The sequence below is a fragment of the Pan paniscus genome, chromosome 15, assembly GCF_029289425.2.
Source record: "Pan paniscus chromosome 15, NHGRI_mPanPan1-v2.0_pri, whole genome shotgun sequence".
Classification (NCBI taxonomy): domain Eukaryota; kingdom Metazoa; phylum Chordata; class Mammalia; order Primates; family Hominidae; genus Pan; species Pan paniscus.
The window spans coordinates 76,101,863-76,124,965 of NC_073264.2; the positions used below are offsets into that span (position 1 = coordinate 76,101,863).

The 23,103-nt window shown below is 41.1% G+C and overlaps 1 protein-coding gene and 1 non-coding gene across 22 annotated transcripts in view; one reads left to right on the top strand and one right to left on the bottom strand.

Annotated features, from left to right (window-relative positions):
- MLH3 (mutL homolog 3) overlaps positions 1–23,103 on the bottom strand; it is a 34,884-nt gene that overhangs the window by 2,750 nt on the left and 9,031 nt on the right. For 2 of the 21 annotated variants that reach the window (XM_034937864.3, XM_063596331.1), the window contains exons 3-11: positions 22,796–22,894; positions 22,032–22,117; positions 20,345–20,449; positions 18,744–18,816; positions 13,859–13,930; positions 12,508–12,619; positions 10,985–11,144; positions 3,456–3,479; positions 3,275–3,353 (exon numbers count right to left, since the gene is read on the bottom strand). In XM_034937864.3, the coding sequence (XP_034793755.1) occupies positions 3,275–3,353; positions 3,456–3,479; positions 10,985–11,144; positions 12,508–12,619; positions 13,859–13,930; positions 18,744–18,816; positions 20,345–20,449; positions 22,032–22,117; positions 22,796–22,894 (810 nt within the window). Of the gene's footprint in view, positions 1–3,274; positions 3,354–3,455; positions 3,480–10,984; positions 11,158–12,507; positions 12,620–13,858; positions 13,931–13,983; positions 14,626–18,743; positions 18,817–20,344; positions 20,459–22,031; positions 22,118–22,795; positions 22,895–23,103 lie in introns of those variants that run through there. The other 19 variants (XM_055097882.2, XM_063596332.1, XM_055097883.2 and 16 more) reach the window with 17 other exon arrangements.
- Positions 1,218–1,324, top strand: LOC112437150 (U6 spliceosomal RNA). Its single transcript, XR_003025799.1, has one exon. It is a non-coding gene; the product is annotated as a U6 spliceosomal RNA (small nuclear RNA).

Consider the following 23,103-nt stretch of genomic DNA (forward strand, 5'->3'; position numbering starts at 1 on the left):
TAGGAGGCATTCCTTAACTTGTTAGGATCTGGCTTTCAGAGTTTTTCTCCAAGAGGCAAGAGCAGTATTTCTGCCTACTCTTTATGGGTTTGTGAAGTTGGGGTTATCTTTTTCCATGGATCGTCCAATAGCAATCTCTGATTGTTTCCTTACAATGTTCATTTTATTTGCTTCTTTTTTTCTAATTTCCATAATAATCTTCCTAATCTAAACTCTCATATTGTTATAACCTGCCTTTATGCACAATTTACCCAGTCAACAAATATTTATTAAGTATATACTTTGTATTGGGAGCTTTGTCAGGCAGTTAATGAGACAGATAATTTCCATCCTCATGGCGCTTGTGGTCTAATAGGGGAGACAAACATGAAGCAGATAATTACACAATAATTTAAATGATAAATATAGGTGCTATAAAATACAGGATATGAATATATAATAGGAGGACCAAACCCAGTTTAGGAGCTTAAGGAAGGCTTTCCTGGCAAAGTAGTATTCAAGCTGAGACTTTAGGTTAAGAAAGACGTGGCTAATTGAAGAAGGAGAGAAAGGTGTTTCAGGTAGAGGAGAAGGCCAGTGCAGAGGCCCCGACGCTGACAGATGTTTAGCACACAGGAAGTAGAAGACCAAAAAAGCAGGCTGGGATGTAAAGAACAAGGTGGAGAGTGATATGATGTGACACTGGAGAGGCAGGCAGGGGCCAAATCACGAAGACCCTTGTGGGCCACAGTAAAAAATCACATTTCTATCCCAAGAGCAATGGGTCATCATTGACACATTTTAGTTAGAAGAACAACATGCTTGGAGGGATGTTTCAAAAAGATTCCTCTGGGTGCTGAGAGAAGAGCAGCTTGAAAGGGAGCCAGAGTGGATGTGAAGAACTAAGTAAGAGCTCAACAGTGGCAAAAATGAGGGAGGAGCCAGACAGACTGAATCAGACGGACTGAAGATACATTTTGAAGGTGGCAATGATGACATTTGGTGATAGAGGAGTATGAGTCTGTTCTCACACTGCTATGAAGAAATGACCAAGACTGGGTCATTTATAAAGGAAAGACCATTTAAATGACTCACAGTTCTGCATGGCTGGGGAGGCCTCAGAAAACTTACAATTATGGCGGAAGGCGAAGGAGAAGCAGGCACCTTCCTCACAGGGCCTCACCCAGCTCCCCATTTTCTATATTGTATCATATTACCCTGCTCAAGAACCCTCAATGGTGTTCGCTTTGGCAGCACATATAATAAAATTGGAGTGATACGGAGAAGATTAGCATGGTCCGTGCACAAGGATGACATGCAAATTCGTGAAGCATTCCATCTTCATTATTATTATTATTATTATTATTATTTTGAGATGGAGTCTCACTCTGTCACCCAGGCTGGAGTGCAGTGGCGTGATCTTGGCTCACTGCAACCTCCACCTCCTGGTTTCAAGTGATTCTCCTGCCTCAGCCTCCTGAGTAGCTGGGATTACAGGTGCCCGCCACCACGCCTGGCTAATTTTTGTGTTTTTAGTAGAGATGGGATTTCACCATGTTGGCCAGGCTGGTCTCGAACTCCTGACCTCAGGTGATCCATCCGCCTTGGTCTCCCAAAGTGCTGGGATTACAGGCGTGAGCAACCGCGCCTGGGCGCATTCCATCTTTTTACAAAAACCCTAGAAGAAAACCTCAGAAATACCATTCTGGACGTAGGCCTTGGCAAAGATTTCCTGGTAAAGACTCTAAAAGCAACTGCAATAAAACGAAAATTGACAAGTGAGACTTAATTAAACTAAAGAGCTTCTCCACAGCAAAAGAAACTATCAACAGAATAAACGGACAACTTACAGAATGGGAGAAAATATTTGCAAACTGCATCCAACAGAGGTCTAATATCCAGAATCTATATAAGGAACTAATATCCAGAATCTATAAGGAACTTAAATAAATTAACAAGCAAAAACCAAAAAACCCTATTAAAAAATGGGCAAAGGACATGAACACACACTTCTCAAAAGAAGACATACACATGGCCAACAAGCATATAAAAAATGTTCAGTGTCACTAATCATTAGAGAAATGCAAATCAAAATCACAGTGAGATACCATCTCACACCAGTCAGAATGGCTGGTATTAAAAAGTTAAAAAATAACAGATGCTGGTGAGGCTGCAAAGAAAACGGAACACTTATACACTGCTGGTGGGAAATATAAATTAGTTCAGCCACTGTGGAAAACAGTTTAGAGATTTCTTAAAGAACTTAAAGCAAAACTACCATTCAACCCAGTAATCCCATTACTGGGAATATGCCCAAAGAAACAGAAATCATTCTACCATAAAGACAAATGCATGTGTTATGCTCACTGCAGCACTATTTACAATAGCAAAGACATGGAATCAACCTCAATGCTCATCAATGGTGGATTGTATAAAGAAAATGTGGTACATATACACCATGGAATACTATGTCGCCATAAAAAAGAACGAGATCACATCCTTTGCAAAAACATAGACAGAGCTAGAGGCCATCATCCTAAGTGAATTAGAAAACCAAATACTGCATGTTCTTACTTAAAAGTGGGAGCCAAACATTGAATACACATAGAAACAAAGAAGGGGTAACAGACACCTGGGCCTACTTAAGGGTGGAGGGTGGGAGGTGGGTGAGGATCAGAACTACCTATTGGGTACTATGCTCATTACCTGGGTGACAAAATAATCTGTACACCAAACCCCTGTGACATGCAACTCATCCATGTTACAAAGTACACATGTACCCCCTGAACCTAAAATGAAAGTTGGAAAGATAAAAAAAGAACGCTTGCTAATTCTAATGCCTTCTGTATCAAATCCAAAGGTTTTGCTGTGACCTTCTAGGTTTCTGTTCTCTTACCTGCCTAGTTTCTTGATACTCTTTGCTGCTTCTCATATAACTAACTTGTTTCTGTTCTGCCTCTCTGCACAGGCTGTTTACTCTCCCTATAGTGAATTCCCCCTTCCATGCTATGAACCCATGTTCCCCAGCTCATTCAAAATTCATCTCAAAATGCGTCTCCTCTAGGAGTTATTCCTCCACTCATATAGGTCAGGCAGCACTATAGTCAAATTTTTGTGTTGGGATTTTGTTTTTGTAAAAGTGATTTTTAAAAATGTATATTCAGTTTCTTGATCTAAATTGTATTCTCCAAGAGTCAAGTAGTAAATGTACCCTCTGCCTCTTTCGTAATCCTGGCAGCCCTGCCAGGGCTCTGCATGCAGAGGTGTTTGATCACTGCTATGTTGAAGGGCTTACCATGGCAGGCTTGGGATGCCAACACCTTCTGGACAGTCAGTGGCAATGTCCCTTGGATGCCTCCGGTGGTCTGGAGTAGCTAATGCATAAGCACATTATTAACAGGAAAAGAAAATGGAACAACGAAGCCTTTTATGTGTGGTGCTTCTGTGTGAAACCCCAAAATAAAGGAAAAGCTTACCTCCAGTTGTTCTCGGATAAATTCCTGCAAAGCAAAAGGAAAATCGGCTTTAATCTACTGTTATGTTTTACTTGCCCTTTGATAGTTTACAAAATATCTCAATTTTCTTCTTTAAATCATGCCTCCTGAAAGAAAGAGTTACAGCAATACAGCACTTGCGTACAAATTTATCTGTTGTAAGGCACTTTGAATATGAAAAAACCAAGCAACTGAATAGAACTCTTATTGAACACAGAATATATTTAGCTACTGAGACTTCCTCCAGAGATAGCTTCTCAAGTAATGAGGTTATGTAGCTGGTGAGAGTAGCCTTGATGATTCAACCAATTCAAAACATCAGGAAGGCTTCTCACTAAAAGGCTGTCTGTTTGTGTGTGTAATCTTAGCCAGAACAAGTGTAATATTACACAAAACTGAGAATAAATACACAACAACCATCAACACAACCACTGCTCAGTATAACACTTGCTTAAATATCATAAACATAAGTAAACAGTCACTTTAGTTCCCACGGGCTTTTTGGGGACAATTCCCTTCAGGTCAGAAAGTTTATTTTCTGAGGCCCTTTGTTGAGAAATTTCTCCTCCCTTGCATGTCTCTGTCCCTGGGGTAACCTTTTCAATAGTTATATCCCTGTGGATATTAATATTTACAAAAGAACCTTAAAGAAATTTAAAGCAGACACTATTTCATGCTACCAATTTGTTTAACCTCTGGAGGTAAAAAGAAAAAAACCTGTTGCACATTTAATGATTTCTTTATAAGAAAATCATTTCTTTACTCCTGGAAAAGGCTATGTGTAAATCTGCTCCTAAGATTACAACATGGTACATTTTCTTTTAAAACCAGACTCAGGAAATTCTCTTCCCTCCTTCATCTATACTCTAGTCTGCCATGCCTATAAATGAGCACAGTTATCAAGAGCTAGGTAGTAGATACTATATTACATATAATTTAAAAATCACATGTTTTCCCAAACAAACCTAAACAGAAAGATGGTCTCATAAGACTCAATCCACTAACAAAGCTTAGTGTGGATGGAGAGCAAACATTCTTGTGTTTGTACATCTGGGATGGTAAAACATCTGTTTGTAAGCTTAGTGAAGGGGTGATGGGTCTCATCTCAGTCCATTTTATATTCCAATGGTCTGTTTAATGCTGGATAATTTAATATTTTTATTTTATTTTTTATTTAGTTAGTTAGTTAGTTAGTTACTTATTTTGAGATGGAGTTTCACTCTTGTTGCCCAGGCTGGAGTGCAATGGCACGATCTTGGCTCACCGCAACCTCTGCCTTCTGGGTTCAAGCGATTCTCCTGCCTCAGCCTCCTGAGTAGCTGGGATTACAATCATGCACCACCACGCCTGGCTAATTTTGTATCTTTAGTAGAGACAGGGTTTCTCCATGTTGGTCAGGCTGGTCTCGAACTCCCGACCTCAGATGATCCGCCTGCCTTGGCCTCCCAAAGTGCTGGGATTACAGTTGTGAGCCACTGCACCTGGCCGTATTTTTATTATTTTTAATTTTTTGAGACGGAGTCTCGTTGTTGCCCAGGCTGGAGTGCCATGGCGCGATCTCGGCTCACTGCAGCCTCCACCTCCTCACCAGGCTAGAAGATAGAGCTTTATAGAAGGATGTATTAATGATCTTTCAACTGCTAGGATTCAAGTAGCTACCTCCTCAAAACACCAAAACTGTTCCAGCTTCTTCCAGAATCACACAAAGTCTCTCCTGATCAGCCTGACATAGGATAATCAAGATTTTCTGAAACCAGAGGTTTGTTTCCATTTGAAGCGAACTCCTTAACAGTAGTCTTTTAAGTTCCTTCAGGAAAAGTTTTTCTTATAATTTTCTGGTTACATATTAGGGATTGAATTACAATAAAAGACTAACAGATCCTATCTTTTGGATTTAGGACAATTTGGAGCAGGGGTCTTAGAGAAAGCATGTCTGTGGGGAGGAAAGAGCTTTGCTGGAAGCAGAGCAAATCTTTGGATCTGTCTGATCCAAAGGCGATTCTGGAAAGGGCAAAGCCAAGATGACCCAAGAGCTGACTGACAGCTGCTCTTCCTCTTGAATGTTTCCCCCTTGGCCTGCAAACCTGCTTACGTCTTTTTTGTCTTAAAGCAAACAAACACCTTTCCTCAGCCTTGAATCCCACCCCACACTTCCCAACCACTTCTAACCTTTAGCTCTCACCCCATCTCTCTTTTTCTGTGTGTAGCCAAAGTTCCTGAAAGAGTTGTCTACTTAGCTTCACTTCCTCCTGCTTCACGCACTCCTGACTCACTGCACTCTATCTTCTGCCCCACCTCATCCCCAGGAAATGATTCCACAAGACAACTAATGTCCTCATGACAGTCAAGTCCAACGTTTCAGGCTCTACTTCATAGCCGTTATTGACCATTCCCTCCTTGCTTAAAACTTTCCTTAGTTTTGGCAATATTGCTTTTTCCTGGTTTTCCTCCTCCCTCTCTAACCAAGTATTTTCAGCCATCCTTAGAATTTGCTCTTTTCAGCAGAGCTTTCCAGACCTTTGCCAAAGCATATGCACCCTGGATGCTGATGTTCCACAGGCTCCACTCTTTTCTCTCTTCCTTTTCACTCTCCATATTCTCCCTGGACAACCTCGCTTCCTCAAGGCCCTTCTCCAGCTTCTGATACTATCAATATATATATACTGTTAACTCTCAGATAGATATGTACAGCCCAGATTTATTTTCCAAGTACCAGATCTTTTAAGTGTGCCTATCCACTGGGCATTCCACCTGCAGGCACATTCACTGTGTCTAAACTCACCTTCATGATGGAACTCCTAGGCAGGTTTGTTCCTCCTCATCTGTGTCCCTTCTCTGTCAATGGCACCACCATCCTTCCAGCCACCCATGCTACAACCCTCAGAATCACTGTTGCTTTTGTTTCCTCCTTTATTCCTTTCACGTTTGATTGCTCACCAAGTCCTCTTGCTTCTGCCTCCCAAATTCTGTCTCAAATATGTCACTCCTCTCTACTCCCTCTGCTACTGACTCAGTCCAATCCTCATCTTCTCTTACCTTAACCACTGCAATAACCCCTCAGCTGCTCTCCCTGACTCAAATCTTCCCACATCAATCTATCCCCCAATTTATCTACTACATCTATCCTCTAATTTTAGATTTTACTATTTTAGATATTACTAAAGCACTTCAGACTTCTAGATGAGGTGGATGTGGATTTGCCTGTGCTCCAAATAAAGAAAGCTAGCGATAAAGGAGTAGGAACAATCATGAAAAAAGGACACCATGAAAAAGGAAGAGTGAGATTTGGGGAAAAAAACACAACTTCTGGAAATAAAAAATATAGCCATTGAAATTAAAAATTTAGTCACTGAAATAAAAAACTCAGTGGATAAGCTAAACACATAATTAAACAGAAGATGAAGAGATACTTTAGTTCACTGGAAGATAAGTGAGGAGATTTCACAGAATGTATCACAGAGAGAGAAAGCAATGGGAAATATGGAAGAGAGTTGAAGAGGCATGCAGAGTAGAAAGATAAGGCCCAGTAGATATCTGACAAAATTTCCAAGAGACAAGAGAGAGAATGGGAAAGAAACGTTTGAGGTGATAATGACTGCATACTTTCCAAACTGAAGAAGCATAGTGAATCTCCAGAAGGAAATGAAAATAAATCCATACAAAGATACATCACAGGGAAATTGCAGAACACCAAAGACAAAGTGAACCATCGTTAAAGCAACCAGAGGGAAAATCAGATTACCTACAGAGTAATAATTGGATTGACTAAGGACTTCAATGGCTAAAACAGAAAGTCAGGCTGGGTGCGGTGGCTCACACCTGTAATCCCAGCACTTTGGGAGGCCACGGCAGGCGGATCACCTGAGGTCAGGAGTTTGAGACCAGCCTGGCCAACATGGTGAAACCCCATCTCTGCTAAAGATACAAAAATTAGCTGGGTGTGGTGGTGGGCACCTGTAATCCCAGCTACTTTGTAGGCTTAGGCAGGAGAATTGCTTGAACCTGGGAGGCGGAGGTTGCAGTGAGCTGAGATCATCCCATTGCACTCCAGCCTGGGTAACAGAGTGAGACTCTGTCTCAAAAAATAAAATAAAATAAAATAAAATAGAAAGTCAAAAGTAGTGAAATATTTTCAAAATGCGGGGGGGATAACTGGCAATGTGAAATTCTGTTTTTAGCTAGATAATCATGCAAGTATGAAGGCAAAATAAAGATACTTTAAAAGACAGCTTATCATTCATGGACTTTTTTTTTTTTTTTTTTTTTGAGACAGAGTTTCACTCTTGTCACCCAGGCTGGGGTGCAATGGCGTGATCTCAGCTCATTGCAACCTCCGCCTCCTGGGTTCAAGCAATTCTCCTGCCTCAGCCTCCCGAGTAGCTGGAATTACAAGTACCCACCACCATGCCCAGCTAATTTTTGTATTTTTGGTAGAGACAGGGTTTCACCACGTTAGCCAGGCTGGTCTCAAAACTCCTGACCTCAGGTGATCTGCCCGCCTTGGCCTCCCAAAGTGCTGGGATTACAGGCGTGAGCCACCATGCCTGGCCCATGGACTCTTACTAAAATAACTTCTATTTATTTTTATATTTTTGTATTTTTTGTCTCAGGATCTGTTTGTGGATAAAAGATCTTGTAAGAGATTTACTTCAGTAAAAAAAAACCAAAAAAAAAAAAACACAAAAGAACACAGAATAAGTAGGATGCAAGAGGCAATGGTGAACAAAGACTCTGGTGAACACTTTTTTTAATCTAAATAAAGATTGACTATAAAATAAATGACCACCAGGGAATTAAAAACAAGGTGGAATTAAAGTACTAGACAGCAACATGGAAGATGGGAGGAGGGTGATGGGAGATGAACGATTTGTAAGATTTTGGTACAGTTAGGAAGAGGATAGAGAAATGAATTACTTTTAAACTTTGATAAGTATGCATGCTAAAAGTTAAGGCTAATCTCTAAAAGGACATACATGGAATATATAACTTCTAAACGAGTAGAGCAAAAAAAAAGAGAGAGAAATACAGAAAACTATAATAGAAAACAGGAAAGGAGAGGAAAAAGACAATAAAGACAAACTAAATGATATTTGCTATAAAAAAAGAAACATATAAGTAATCAAAGTAAAAAGTAATAGTTCTCTCTAATACCTCCAATGCCACATCCCAGCAGTAGCTTTCCAAACCTTTACCAAAACATATATGTAAAGTAATCATATTTGGAATGCAATCTAAAATGGACCTTACTCTCCTGCTTAAAATTTTTCACTGGCTGCCTATAGGATAAAATGCAAACTACTTAGTAGAATATGCTAAATTATTTTATGATTTGACCTTGACAACCCATCTAGCCAACTCCCATCCAGTCAAAGATCCAAGTATAACTTCTGATTTCCCCCCCATTTTTTTTTTTTGAGATGGAGTCTTACTGTGTCACTCAGGCTGGAGTGCAGTGCAGTGATCTTGGATCACTGCAACCTCCACCTTCTGGGTTCAAGCAATTCTCATGCCTCAGCCTCCCAAGTAGCTGGGATTGCAGGCACATACCATCATGCCTGGCTAATTTTTTTATTTTTAGTAGAGACGGGGGTCTCATCATGTTGGCCAGGCTGGTCTTGAACTCCTGACCTCAAATGATCTGCCCGCCTTGGCCTTCCAAAATGCTGGGATTACAGGTGTGAGCCACTGCACCTGGCCTGATTTCCCCAAGTCTTAACTACCAATAGCCTACCGTTGATCAGAAGCGTTACCAATAATATAAACAGTTGATTAACACATATTTTGTGTGCTGTATATATTACACACTGTATTCTTACAATTAAGTAAGCTAGAGAAAAGAAAATGTTGGCCAGGCGTAGTGGCTCATGCCTGTAATCCCAGCACTTTGGGAGGCCAAGGCAGGTGGATCATTTGAGGTCAGGGGTTCAAGACCAGCTTGGCCAACATGGTGAGACCCCATCTCTACTAAAAATACAAAAATTAGCTGGGGCGTGGTGGTGTGCGCCTGTAATCCCAGCTACTTGGGAGGCTGAGGTAGGAGAATCGCTTTAACCCGGGAGGTGGAGGTTGCAGTGAGCCGAGATTGTGCCATTGCACTCCAGCCTGGGCATCGCAAAAAAAAAAAAAAAAAAAGAAAAAGAAAAAGAAAATGTTAAGAAAATCATAAGAAACAGAAAATATATTTATTATTCATTAAGTGGAAATGAATCATCATAAAGGCCTTCACCCTCATCATTTTCACATTGAATAGGCTAAGGAGGAGGAAGAAGAGGAAAGGTTGGTCTTGCTGTCTCAGGAGTGGCAGAGGTGGAAGAAAATCTGCATTGAAGTGCACCTGTGCAGTTCAGACCCAAGTTATCCAAGGGTCAACTGTAGATCTTAATTTGAGCCATATCTATTGATAGTTCCCTAAACATAGGATGTGTCTCAAGTCTGCTGTGTATTCCTCTGTCTAGAATGCCCTTCTCCCCTCTTCTGTACTCAGCACTTTCCCACTATTCTTTTTTTCTTTTTTTTTTTGAGACAGAGTTTCACTCTTGTTGCCCAGGCTGGAGTACAATGGCACAATCTTGGCTCAATGCAACCTCCGCCTCCCAGGTTCAAGCCATTCTCCTGCCTCAGCCTCCTGAGTAGCTGGGATGATAGGCATGTACCACCACGCCCGGCTAATTTTCTATTTTTAGTAGAGATGGGGTTTTTCCATGCTTGTCAGGCTGGTCTCGAACTCCCAACCTCAGGTGAACCACCCACCACGGCCTCCCAAAGTGCTGGCATTACAGGTGTGAGCCACCTTGCCCGGCCTAGTTTCCCACTATTCTGTAAGACTTTTCTGGCTGTGTGCAGTGGCTCATGCCTGTAATGCCGGGGGTTTGGGAAGCCAACGCAAGGGGATTGCTTGAGGCCAGAAGTTCAGGACCAGCCTGGGCAACATAGCAAGACCCCCATCTCTACAAAAAAAAAAAAAAGGAAAAAATTAGCCAGGCATGGTGGTGCGTGTCTGTAGTCCGAGTTACTTGGGAGGCTGAGGCAGGAAGATTGCTTGTGCCCAGGAGATCAAGGCTACAGTGAGCTATGATTGCACCACTGCACTCCAGCTTGGGCAACAGAGTGAGACCTGGTCTCTCAAAAGTAAAAACTTTTCTTAAGAAAACAGCTTTTCTGTGACATTTTCATTGACTTCACCTCCCCAGGCACACAAGTCATTCTGTGTTTCCACAACACTTCTGAAAAACTATTTTGGTGCATTCTAGACTCTTAGTTTTCATTACCTTTATCATTGGGAAGAAAGCAAAACACATACCTCTACTAGCCAAAGTTCACTGACTATAATTCTTTAAATGCCCTTCTTCCTTATTTTGAGCTAACTCATCTCTGAATTTCTAGCTCCTGGCACACAGCAGGTAAATACCATGAATACTTGTTGCAGAAAAGATGAATTCAGAGAATCTACAGACAAAATATGAGGTTACCATCACTCAGCAATTTCCTTAACATCTGCAGCTGTGTCTTACCTCCACAATACTCTTGGTCACAGTAGATCTTCCTCTCCGAAGTTCATTGGCTTCTCTTTCCACAAAACATAGTGGTACTTTTCCCACGAGGACCAGAGAATCACTAGTGTCTGGAAATGCAAATTCAAGGCCCAGATCTTCCAGATTTTTGTGGTAACACCTAAAGAGATAACCTCAAATGTTAAAAAAAAAAAGAGTGCTACTTCATTTGCACTTCAGTACTGGTTCCAAATACTACTTAATAGTTTTTCAAAAGCTGCCACAGGCCTTAACAACTGTATTGTTTTTCTCACACTTATGTGTGGGTGTTTGGGATTTTTATTATCAAATTTCCTTTTTGAATTATAGTAACCTTTATTGTTTTTCTCTTTTCCATTGGGAATCAATCTGTGTCTAAGTCTTGTTTCTAAGTGTGTTTTCTTCATTGAGGAACTGCTAACTTCTGGCTGCTGGCACTTAACGGAGTCTGGCATGAAGAAAAGGTCTGAGAGTGATTTGAATCAGCATTAAAGCAGGGAGGTAATTAACAGCCCAAGGAATTGAGAAGTCCTGACTAACGGGATGTAAGTAAATAGATCTGCCTCTAATATAAATTATGTCATAGGGAAAAAAAGATTTACTGGCAGTATCATATTCCCAAACCTGAAACATATTGGGAGAAATTTCTTTTTCATTTTCAATAATTTGTGCTGCCTAGAAGAGGAAAAATATCCTATCTTGTGACTCACTATATGATTCGCCCCTTCCTTACATCCCAATGTTTTACTTTCTTCCCATTATGATTACGGTAATGAAAACTAAGAGTCTAGAATGCACCAAAGCAAAGCAGAATGGGACCAATTACTGCAGAAACTTTGCTTTCACAAAGCATGGCATAAACACAGACTGTTCCAAGAAATGAGAAGAGTGTTCTAAGCCAACTGCTGGAAAAAATTATCAGGGAAACTCTATCCTATACTCTTCAGCTGGGATACAGTGGAAAGAATAGGCTGGGTGCAGTGGCTCACGCCTGTAATCCCAGCACTTTGGGAGGCCAAAGTGGGAGGATCGCTTGAGCCTAGGAGTTCAGACCAGCCTGGGTAACATGGCGAAAACCCATCTCTACCAAAAAATTACAAAAATTAGTCCAGCATGGTGGTGCTCACCTGTAGTTCCAGCTACTTGGGAGGCTGAAGTGGGAGGACTGCTTGAGCCTGGAAGGTGGAGGTTGCAGTGAGCAGAGATTGTGCCACTGCACTCCAGCCTGGACAACAGAGTGAGACCATGTCTCACAAAATAATATTTTAATGGATGATTGGATGCAGAAAAAAATATATTTTAAAAAAGGAAACAAACAGCCTGTGGAGTCAGATGACCTGCCTTTGAGTGCCTGCTCCACTACTTAATAACTGCTATGACCTTAGACAAGTCTTGTAACCTCTCTTGGTCTCATCTGAGAAATGGAACAATAGTTATGCTTATTCCTCACAGAATTATTGTGAGAATTGATACCATCAACATCACATTCTCATGGTGGTACTGACCATAAGAGTCTCCTTTGTTCCTCTGTCACTGTTATCTCTAATGGAGGAATTAGAGTAGAAGACAGTAATTTTTTCCGACCAGAGCCCTGTGCCTGTTGCTTCTCGTAGGAATCTATTGGCAGAAAGATGAATGGGTTAAGAGTAGGAAGGGAAGTCTTCTAGATTCAGATAAAAATAAAGCACAGCCTTGAGATAATCATTCTAATGCAAAGCAGAATGTTTAATGTTCAGTTTTAGATTTTGGATTTCCATTTTTAAAGTCAAACTAATAAATATTCAGCCTATTAACAATTTTGGTAGTATTTTTCAAAATAAGAAATATAAGACTTGCATCTTACATTCAGATGAACAAGGCAATGTTCCTGTAGTTAATAAATGTTGTTTTGATGACAGAGGTGAATAATGTGGATTACCAGGAACATATGTGGGTTGACCACACAGTCTTATGGCTCCAGAAGGCTTCCCTTTCCTTGAGCAGGATCTCCCAGTCTCTGGAGAGAATTAGTACTATTCTCAAATGGTGCAGGGCCTGTAGAGGTAAGTTTTTCTAACACTGTTTTTACTACATCTTTCCCAACTCTTAGGCCGTCATTTTATAAGGAAAAGTGAAAACAGTAGTAATATCATTGCCATTCTAGTCCATGAAGCACTCCTTAGGTCCTTGCCTAACTCTTTGACATTACTCATTGGCCACAGGAGTAAAGACTTTCGTGGTATTTTACCACTTGGCGAACACGCTGCCTCATGATGAGGAAAAGGGTAGCAAAAAAAACATTTAAAAAGCATATATTGCTTTGGAAAGATAGATTTAAAAACCAGAGATATTGGTTGTCTCTGGGGAGAGAAACTAGGAGGGGTGAGGACAAGGATAGAAAGGAGACTTTATTATATTCCCTTTTGTGCCTTTCAGAATTGGATCTATTTGATTATACTGCATATTCAAAAGCAAACTAAATTTTAAAATCAAAACAGCATACTGGGCCTTCTGAGCTGCCACTGGTCTCTGCCTGATGGAGTGTGGGAAGGCATGCCAAGATCACTGGGCATATGGAGGGGCAGAGCTTTGTGCTGGATGTCAGAGTAAGCAGCCTATCCTCGGGTACTTCTGGGTTGTTCATAACATCTGGCAAATATGCCTCTGACCACATAAATAAGACCCACATCTTTCAATTAGTGAACTACCACATTCTTTCAATTATAACACAGGCCAAACTGCAGGACTTTAGCTTAATTTTTGAACATACAGTACAAAGTGTGCTTTCTCGCAACACTTGCAGTTAGAAAAGCTCTTTGAGGTGTACTGATTCTGCTGGGAGTCTCAAATTTTTTCTGGCTGCAAACAGATCCTTACCAATGATAAGCTGCTCCAGACGTATACGCTCATGGGCAGCGTGCTGATCCACCAGCACGAGCAGGTTCCCACCTAGATGAGCAAGGATTGTGAACTTTCAGACTCTCAGAGCAAGATGACAACCATCATGTGTGTTGAGGACAGAGAAGACTTAATTCAAACTATCTAACAACAGCATAAGACAAAACATTCTGAGGAGTAACAATTGTACCTTTTATTTCCTAAAACATGAAATTATAGGGAAAATGATAGCAAACTTATCCCATACGTTGGGATCCCAGATCCAATTCTGAAAGGCACAAAAGGGAATTTAATAAAGTCTCCTTTATACCCTTGCCCCCACCCCTTCTAGTTTCTCTCTCCAGAGATTACCAGTATTACTAATTTTTATAAGTTTTATTATTTTCCCCATAATTTCACTTTTTAGGAAACAAAAGGTAAACTAAGAAACTCTTTAGTTCACCAGTATCTCATTTAGAAAACAGAGTCAGGGCTGGGTGCAGTGTCTCACACCTGTAATCCCAGCACATTGGGAGGCTGAGGCGGGCGGATCATGAGGTCAAGAAATCGAGATCATCCTGGCCAACATGGTGAAACCCTGTCTCTACTAAAAATACAAAAATTAGCTGGGTGTGGTGGCACGCGCCTGTAGTTCCAGCTACTCGGGAGGATGAGGCAGGAGAATCGCTTGAACCCAGGAGGTGTAGGTTGCAGTGAGCCGAGATTGCACCACTGCACTCCAGCCTGGTGACAGAGTGAGACTCCATCTTAAAAAAAAAAAAAAAAGTCAAAGTGGCATTTCCTCAAGTTTGAAGCTTGAATATATAATTCTTACGTTTAAATACTGATTTTGCCTTATTAATTCAACTTTAATATGATAAAGGATCGTTAAACAACACATTGTTATAATCAGCTAACCTTGGTGTACAAGCTACTTGGAAACCCACAAAGAATGTACTTCCAGTGCACTTTAGATCACAAGCCGGAGAACGTTTTCTGAAGGGCCAGATCATAAATATTTTAGGCTTTTTGGGCCACACGATTTCTGTCATGCCTACTCAACAATTCTTTTTGAGCCAAAGCAGCCATAGACAATATGTGAATATCGTAGCTGTGTTCCAATAAAACTTTATTTATGGACACTGAAATACTAATTTCATATAATTTTAATGTGTCAAGAAATAGTCTTCTTTTTTTTCCCAACCATTAAAAAATGTAAAAACCATTCCCGTCTCCCTGGCTGTACAGAAAGAGGTGATGCCCAGATTCCCCTCGGGCCGTGTTTATCCTGCCTTACACTTGGGCTTCTCAAACGTTCATATCACATACCCCCTGGGGATCTTATTAAAATGCAGATTCTGGCTGGGCCTGTGGCTCATGCCTGTAATCCCAACACTTTGGGAGGCTGAGGAGGGCAGATCACTTGAGGTCAGGAATTCAAGATCAGCTGACCAACATGGTGAAACCCTGTCTCTACTAAAAATACAAGAATTAGCCGGGCGTGGTGGCAGGTGCCTGTAGTCCCAGCTACTTGGGAGGCTGAGGCAGAAGAATTCCTTGAACTCGGGAAGGGGAGACTGCAGTGAGCCAAGATTGCACCACTGCAATCCCACCTGGGCGACAGAGCAAGACTCCATCTCAAAAAAAAAAAAAAAGTAAAGAAAAAAAGAGAAATTTCAACAGATCCATTTTGCTTCTTTCAACATCTGCAGATTTTGTAGTTACACCCATCTTGAGTATCATTAGTAGAGATTCTGATATCTCGAAAACAACAAAGAATTCCAGATAATGAAAACTTAAAAAAAAAATTGGCCAGGCGGGCTGGCTCATGCCTGTAATCCCAGCACTTTGGGAGGCCAAGGCGGGCGGATCACCTGAGATCGGGAGTTCGAGACCAGCCTGGCCAACATGGAGAAACCCCGTCTCTACTAAAAATACAAAATTATCTGGGCGTGGGTGGCGGGTGCCTGTAATTCCAGCTACTTGGAAGGCTGAGGCTGGTGAACCGCTTGAACCCAGGAGGCGGAGGTTGCAGTGAGCCGAGATTGCACCATTGCACTCCAGCCTGGGCAACAAGAGTGAAACTTCATCTCAAAAACAACAACAACAAAAAACTATTACTTTTCTAGAAATAGTAAAACTATAGGAATTTGATCTTCACAAATTCTATATTCATGATAATTCTGACAGAACTTTAGGTTAATTTGCCTTTGATCTGCTATGACACTTACTAAACAAGGTAAAGGGAATATTTTGAAATACATAGATGATAAATGCTCTAAAACTTTAGCACTTGCCTGCAGGTACTATCAAGCTGGAGCCAGCCCTCCACTGCTGCTCAGGGCTCAGCCACTCAGGCCTTTTCAGGGACTTTATCCCATCAGGCATCCCTTGTAAATGTGCTCAAGATTCTCCCTCACCCTCTGTAGTCCCTCTTCCATGTCACGGGCACATTTCTGAGTATCTCCTTGCAGTCTCCATTAGCACCATCAGCATCTCGTCCTGTCTATTCTCTGAAACAGCTCTCACTTGCTAAAATCCCTGATCTCTACTGTCACAAAATCAGATGGTCCTCATCTTACTTAATGTCTTGGCAGCGTTTGGCATGACATCCTGGTTTTCCAACATAACATTCTTCTGTTTTCTTCCTATTTCTCTAGCTGTTCCTTCACAGTCTCTTTTGCTGGTTCATCCTCTTTTACCGAGCTCTTAAGTGCTAGAATTATTCTCGATTCAAGACCTCTCCTCACTCTTCTTTTTTCTAGGTGATAACATTTATATCCAGGGTTTCAGTGACCACTTTTCTGCATCTGATGGCTCAAATTTGTATCTCCATGTCAGAACACTTGTCTAGGCCAGACTTGTAATATCCAACCACATTCTTGACATCTTTTTTTTTTTTTTTTTTTTGACAGAGTTTCGCTCTGTCGCCCAGGCTGGAGTGCAGTGGTGCGATCTTGGCGCACTGCAACCTCTGCCTCCCGGGTTAAAGCAATTCTCTGCCTCAGCCTCCCGAGTAGCTGGGATTACAGGCATCTGCCACCATGTCCAGCTAATTTTTGTATTTTTAGTAGAGACAGCGTTTCAGCATGTTGGCCAGGCTGGTCTCAACTCCTGACCTCAGGTGATCCACCCGCCTCGGCCTCCCAAAGTGCTGGGATTACAGGCGTGAGCCACCGTGCCTGGCCACCTTGACATCTCTTCTGGAGCATTTCAAAGACTGAACTCATGATTTTCATCCTCTCTGCTCTGCCTGCAACACGGGTCCTGCAACATCATCAACTCAGCTATGGAGGCCAGAACACCAGAAGTCATCTTTTACATACTTTCCCCATATCCAATCCATCACCAAGCCCTGCTGACTCTATCTCCTAAATATCTTTCCAATACATTCACTGCTCTCTAGTCCACCCTGGTCCCATCTAACCATGTCTCAGATATTGCAATATTATTTTAACAGTCACTCTACAGTTAACTGGGACTCCACCCCTACTCCTACTCCATTCTCCACACTGCAACCAGAGCAATCTTTTTAAAATGCAAATGTGATGTGACATGTACCACCCCAAAAACAACATCAAAATACAAATGATAAAAAATGAAAAAAAAAAGCTTTCAATGGTTTCCAACGGTGTTGGGACAAAGCAAAGCTTGTAGCTGGCATTTAAGATCTGACTCCTACCTACTTCTCTAGCCTCATCTCCAGTTCCCCTTGCCCTGTTTCCACTCACTGAGGAGAATAAATCACAAATTGCATGTGTTGTTCCCTCCTTTCTTTACTTAGTTAACTCATATTCATATTCAGACCTCATTTTACCAAGAAGCACTTCCCTGAACTCCCTGATGAAATCAAATCTCCCAATACAGGTTCTTAGAGCATCTTGTATCTCTTTCTCCATTACAGGGGCTAGAACTAAAATTTTATGTTTGTGTAATTATTTTTTTCTCTCGCATATATATCTTTTCTCATTATTGTATCCCTAGGGCCTGGTACAGTCCCTGGCATACAATGGGCACTCAATTAATACTTGTTGAATGAGTTAATATATTTACAAACTATTATTGTTTCATTAGAGCAGGTCACCAAGAGATTCTGTGTAAATATTGACAAACCTAGCAGAGTTCATTATATACACTTTCTATTATTATAAAGGGAAAACATGAAAATATTATTAAAAAGTCAAACAATAGAAAATATTTAAAAGAATAAAAGATGGGCTGGGCATGGTGGCTTACACCTGTAATCCCAGCTGTTAGGGAGGCAGAGGTGGAAGGATAGCTTAAGCCCAGGAGTTCGAGACCTACCTGGGCAATATAGCAAGACCCTGTTCTCCACAAAAAGGAAAAAAAAAAGACAAAAAGAGTAAAAGTTGAAATATCTCCTTTACACACCCTCATTTTCACTCCCAAAGTAAATACTCTTGATAGTTTAATGTGCATCCTGAGTATATGTATGTGTATGAACATAAAACTAAATGTCTGTCGCCCAGGCTGGAGTGTAATAGCGCAATCTCGGCTCACTACATCCTCTGCCTCCCAAGTTCAAGTGATTCTTGTGCCTTAGCCTCCTGAGTAGCTGGGACTACAGGTGCACACCACCATGCCCAGCTAATTTTTGTATTTTTAGTAGAGACGGGGTTTTGCCATGTTGCTCAGGCTGGTCCTGAACTCCTGGCCTCAAGCCATCCACCTGCCTCACCTCCCAAAGTGTTGGGATTACAGGTGTGAGCCACCACACCCAGCCTTCATAATATTCTTAGTTTTAGATTGGCTTTCCCTAATCCATCCAAATCATTGAAACTATATTATATACCAAAAATAATCATTAAAAAAAGGTTACAAGAAGACCAGCTGGTTAGTCATTCAGGCTAAACTCCATTCTTACCTGCCTCGCCATTCTCTTCAGTCTTAGTGCTCATCAAACAGGCAATAAACTTGTTATCTACTTGCTGGAGAACCTGTCAGACATTCAAATAAGTGGTACAACACTAAATAAAAATTAACAAAGGCTTATTTGCATAGAAAGATACAGAACTGTATTTTATTTAGAGTTGTTTGCCTTATCACACTCCTTTCTTTGAGACTGGGTAAGGTTCTGATGAACCAGAAAAAGTCACTAGGAAGGATGAAAGAATGGGCAGGTGGAGTTGATCAGAAGATGTAAGGGGAGGGAGGCGACAGGGGAAGACAGACTCCCACGTCTCAGAGTGGTGTGCTAGCAATACTTTAGAGAAGGCCTGAGATGTTCCCAACAGAGTGACTCTTGAGAATAGGTAATGTGACCAGAGATTGCTAACATACAGGCTGAAATAAATTTTTAAAATTTATATGAAAGCAAGGAAAACAATTATGGAGAAACTAGTCTATTTTTATTTTTATTTATTTTTAATTTTTTTTTTTTGAGACAGAGTCTCACTTTGTCACCCAGGCTGGAGTGCAATGGTGTGATCTCGGCTCACTGCAAGCTCCGCCTCCTGGGTTCATGCCATTCTCCTGCCTCCATGCCATTCTCCTGCCTCCATGCCATTCTCCTGCCTCAGCCTCCCGAGTAGCTGGGAGTACAGGTGCCCGCCACCACGCCCAGCTAATTTTTTGTACTTTTAGTAGAGACGGGGTTTCACCGTGTTAGCCAGGATGGTCTCGAACTCCTGACCTCATGATCCACCCACCTTGGCCTCCCAAAGTGCTGGGATTACAGGCGTGAGCCACCGCGCCCGGCTATTAAAGAAGTAAGTTAAAAGCCACTGGTAGCTTTAGACCTTGGTGGTTCCTCTCTGTCTAGGTACATGAGGCTCTCCAATACCCCCGAGCCTATACCACTGCCCCAGGGTCTATTTCTGGATCAACTGCTTGCCTGCTCTGGTACCAGTTCAATGCCAGGTTAGGAGTTTACCCAAATCTGTTAGCCTCCTAATTTGTTTCCGTACTGAAAACAAAGGGAATAAGACAGCCATGGTGGTAAACACAAGGCAAAATAGAAAAGCAGATCAGACAAAGGGTCCCTTTTGTGAAATGACTTCTCAATATGGGCTTTCCCAAACCTGTGTAGGCTCACACAATAGAAGGTAATTTCTAAAAGGGCACTGTTGCACACTTAAGGACAAGGTCACTAAAGGACTTTGATTTATAAATTATTGCCAAATATAAAGTCAATATATAATCTTCTGCAGGAGAACCTTGAGAATCCTTGAAACTGTCAGCCTGAATCCATAATTCATTCCCTTCAAACCTACTTACACTACTAAAGATATTTCTTTCTTTGTAATTATAATTAATCCCTTGCTTTTTCTTCTGATGATAAAAGTTCTAGTAAGAACACACACACACACACACACACACACACACACACACGTGCCTTGACCAAGGTGGTCTATATCATTAAATAAATCAAATTTTAGAAGAGTTAGGCTATATATATATATATATATATATATATATATATATATACATATATACATATATATGATTTTGAAGTTAATCTTTTACCTGCATTGAATGAATCATTCCTTTGGTGAAACGATAGGGATACAAGATGTTGTGAATTTTAACTGCTAAGCTCTCAGCCTGGCCACTGCTTACATCAACAGCAACCTACAAAGACTCAGCAAAATATAATTGAAATTTTAATTTTTGTGTCAGAATTGTTTTACCAAAGATATCAGAGTGCTTTAAAAACATTCATTTTTATTTAGCCTACTAGAGGTGGGTTTAATTCAGGGAATTTATAGAAATTCAAAAGAATCGGCCGGGCGCGGTGGCTCACACCTGTAATCTCAGCACTTTGGGAGGCTGAGGCGGGCAGATCACGAGGTCAGGAGATCGAGACCATCCTGGCTAACATGGTGAAACCCCATCTCTACTAAAAAACACAAAAAATTAGCTGGGCGTGGCGGCAGGCGCCTTTAGTCCCAGCTACTTGGGACGCTGAGGCAGGAGAATGGTGTGAACCCGGCAGGCGGAGCTTGCAGTGAGCTGAGATCGCGCCACTGCACTTCAGCCTGGGCGACACAGCAAGACTCTGTCGCAAAAAAAAAAAAAAAAAATTCAAAAGAATTTATGAATAATGAGTCTTACATAAAAATTTTTGCTTATAAACAAAATTACTGACAAAACAAAAAAAACTGTTTCACAACAACAATTTGTCTATGTTCCATGATCAAGTCCTCAAATGATATCTTGAGGAAAGAACTGGTAAACAAATGCTCATCTATTATACACCCTGTTTATAACATGCACAGTACATTCTGTGAAAATACACTGAGGAGAGAACATCCATGCGGGGCCAATGAGGAACTGTTCCTCCAGTAGAAGATGTGTGGCTTTATCTAATGATAACAATTTTATTATCACCACCCTGAATACTGTGCCAAAGCTACAAGTCAGGGTTTCTGAGAGTGGTAAACACATTCACTGTTCTCACATTGATTATACATGTTTAATCCAAAATGCCTGAGTTCCCAAATGCTATAAATTTTATTTCTCCCCTCTACATTAAACAGTAATTTCCAAATAAATAATTTGGAAATATGCCCAGTTTCCAATCATAATTACAAATTAGTATAGTCTTGCATGCCCATACCCAGCTTAAATAAAATTCAAATTTTATTTTTAACTAATTTACTTATTTTTTAAGAGATGGAGTCTCACTGTGTTGCCCAGGCTATAGTGCAGTGGCTAGTCACAGGTGCAATCAGCACACTATATAGCCTTGAACTTCTGGCCTCAAGTGATCCTCCCACCTCAGCCTCCTGAGTAGCTGAGACTATAAGTGCATGCCACTGTACCCATCTTGAAACTCAAAGTTTAAAATAACAGGCAAAGAAAGGCTGGGCGTGATGGCTCACGCCTGTAATCCCAGGACTTTGGGAGGCTGAGGCGGGCAGATCACCTGAGGTTGGGAGTTAGAGACCAGCCTGACCAATATGGAGAAACCCCATCTCTACTAAAAATACAAAATTCGCTGGGCGTGGTGGCAGGTGCCTGTAATCCCAGCTGCTCGAGAGACTGAGGCAGGAGAATTGCTTGAACCTGGGAAGCGAAGGTTACGTGAGCCGAGATCATGCCATTGCATTTCAGTCCGGGCAACAAGAGCAAAACTCCATCTCAAAATTTAAAAAATAAGAAGAAGAAGAAGAAAAAAAAAAAAGGCAAAGAAAAACTGCTACAGACTCACCTCTGGATAACGGGCAAATACTGGATTGTCCCATTCTGAGAACAAAGACTGAAGCGATTCGCTACTAACAGTATCATCCACAGTATCTAGGGCAAAAGGGAACAGGTAAAGTTGGCATCCAGAACCACAGGGAAAGGAGGGAATGGCATTTCCTGTTTGGTGAGCCATAGCCTCAAGACCAAAGGTCACATACATTGTTTCTATGTTCTACAAATGTTGAGTGTTTGCTGTATCTCTAAATTATTTTGATCTGTTACTTTTTAAACTAGAGTTGGTGACTGTATCTTCTGGCATTACAGCTTTTCTCCAAACTGTTAAAAGAGATATTTTGGAATACTGACAGAGAAGCTATGGCTCAAATTTATAGCCTTACTGCCTTTAAGCAAAATATACCTTATCTATTTTTAAACATACACACAAAATTGATGTCTGTAGCTTTTTTTGAAGAGTTTTGCTTACATAAAACTATAGCAACTTGGAGTGCAAGTCCAGCCTTTTTAAAAATAAGAAACATGTCCCCTAATCACAAGACACCACAGACTATGCACAATCAGCAAATATTGACCTCAAGTCTGGAAAAGTAATTTCTGACCTAAATGCATGCGCTGAATTAATTAGTTCCGCTGTTAAACAGGGCCGTGGGGAATTCCTGATTCCAGTACAGCACAGCTGGCACTGATCAAGCTTAATGCAAGCCTGCTTTGTTTTTTGAGTTAGGTGGTACGATGTGTACTGGGTGCCCCAGCAGTCTCTGCCACCCCTACCTCTGTTATCCTGTCTCATCACAGTCCTCTCTGCTCGAGCTCTCGGAAGGAAAGGAAGAACAAGGTCGCTTCTAAAAGGTTGACACCTGTACTGAGACCCTAAATATAAGAAAGAAAAACCTAGAAATGTGAACTTAAAATACAAGTAAACTCTTTAAAAATTTAATCACATAAAACCTCTTTCTGCACAAACTGAGTCAAGACATAAAGCAGACTACTAAACACTAGATTGAGAATCAGAAATCCTTTAATGAAATTATGCTGTCCGTATAGGACTCTATATTAATGCTTAGTTCCATTATCTATTC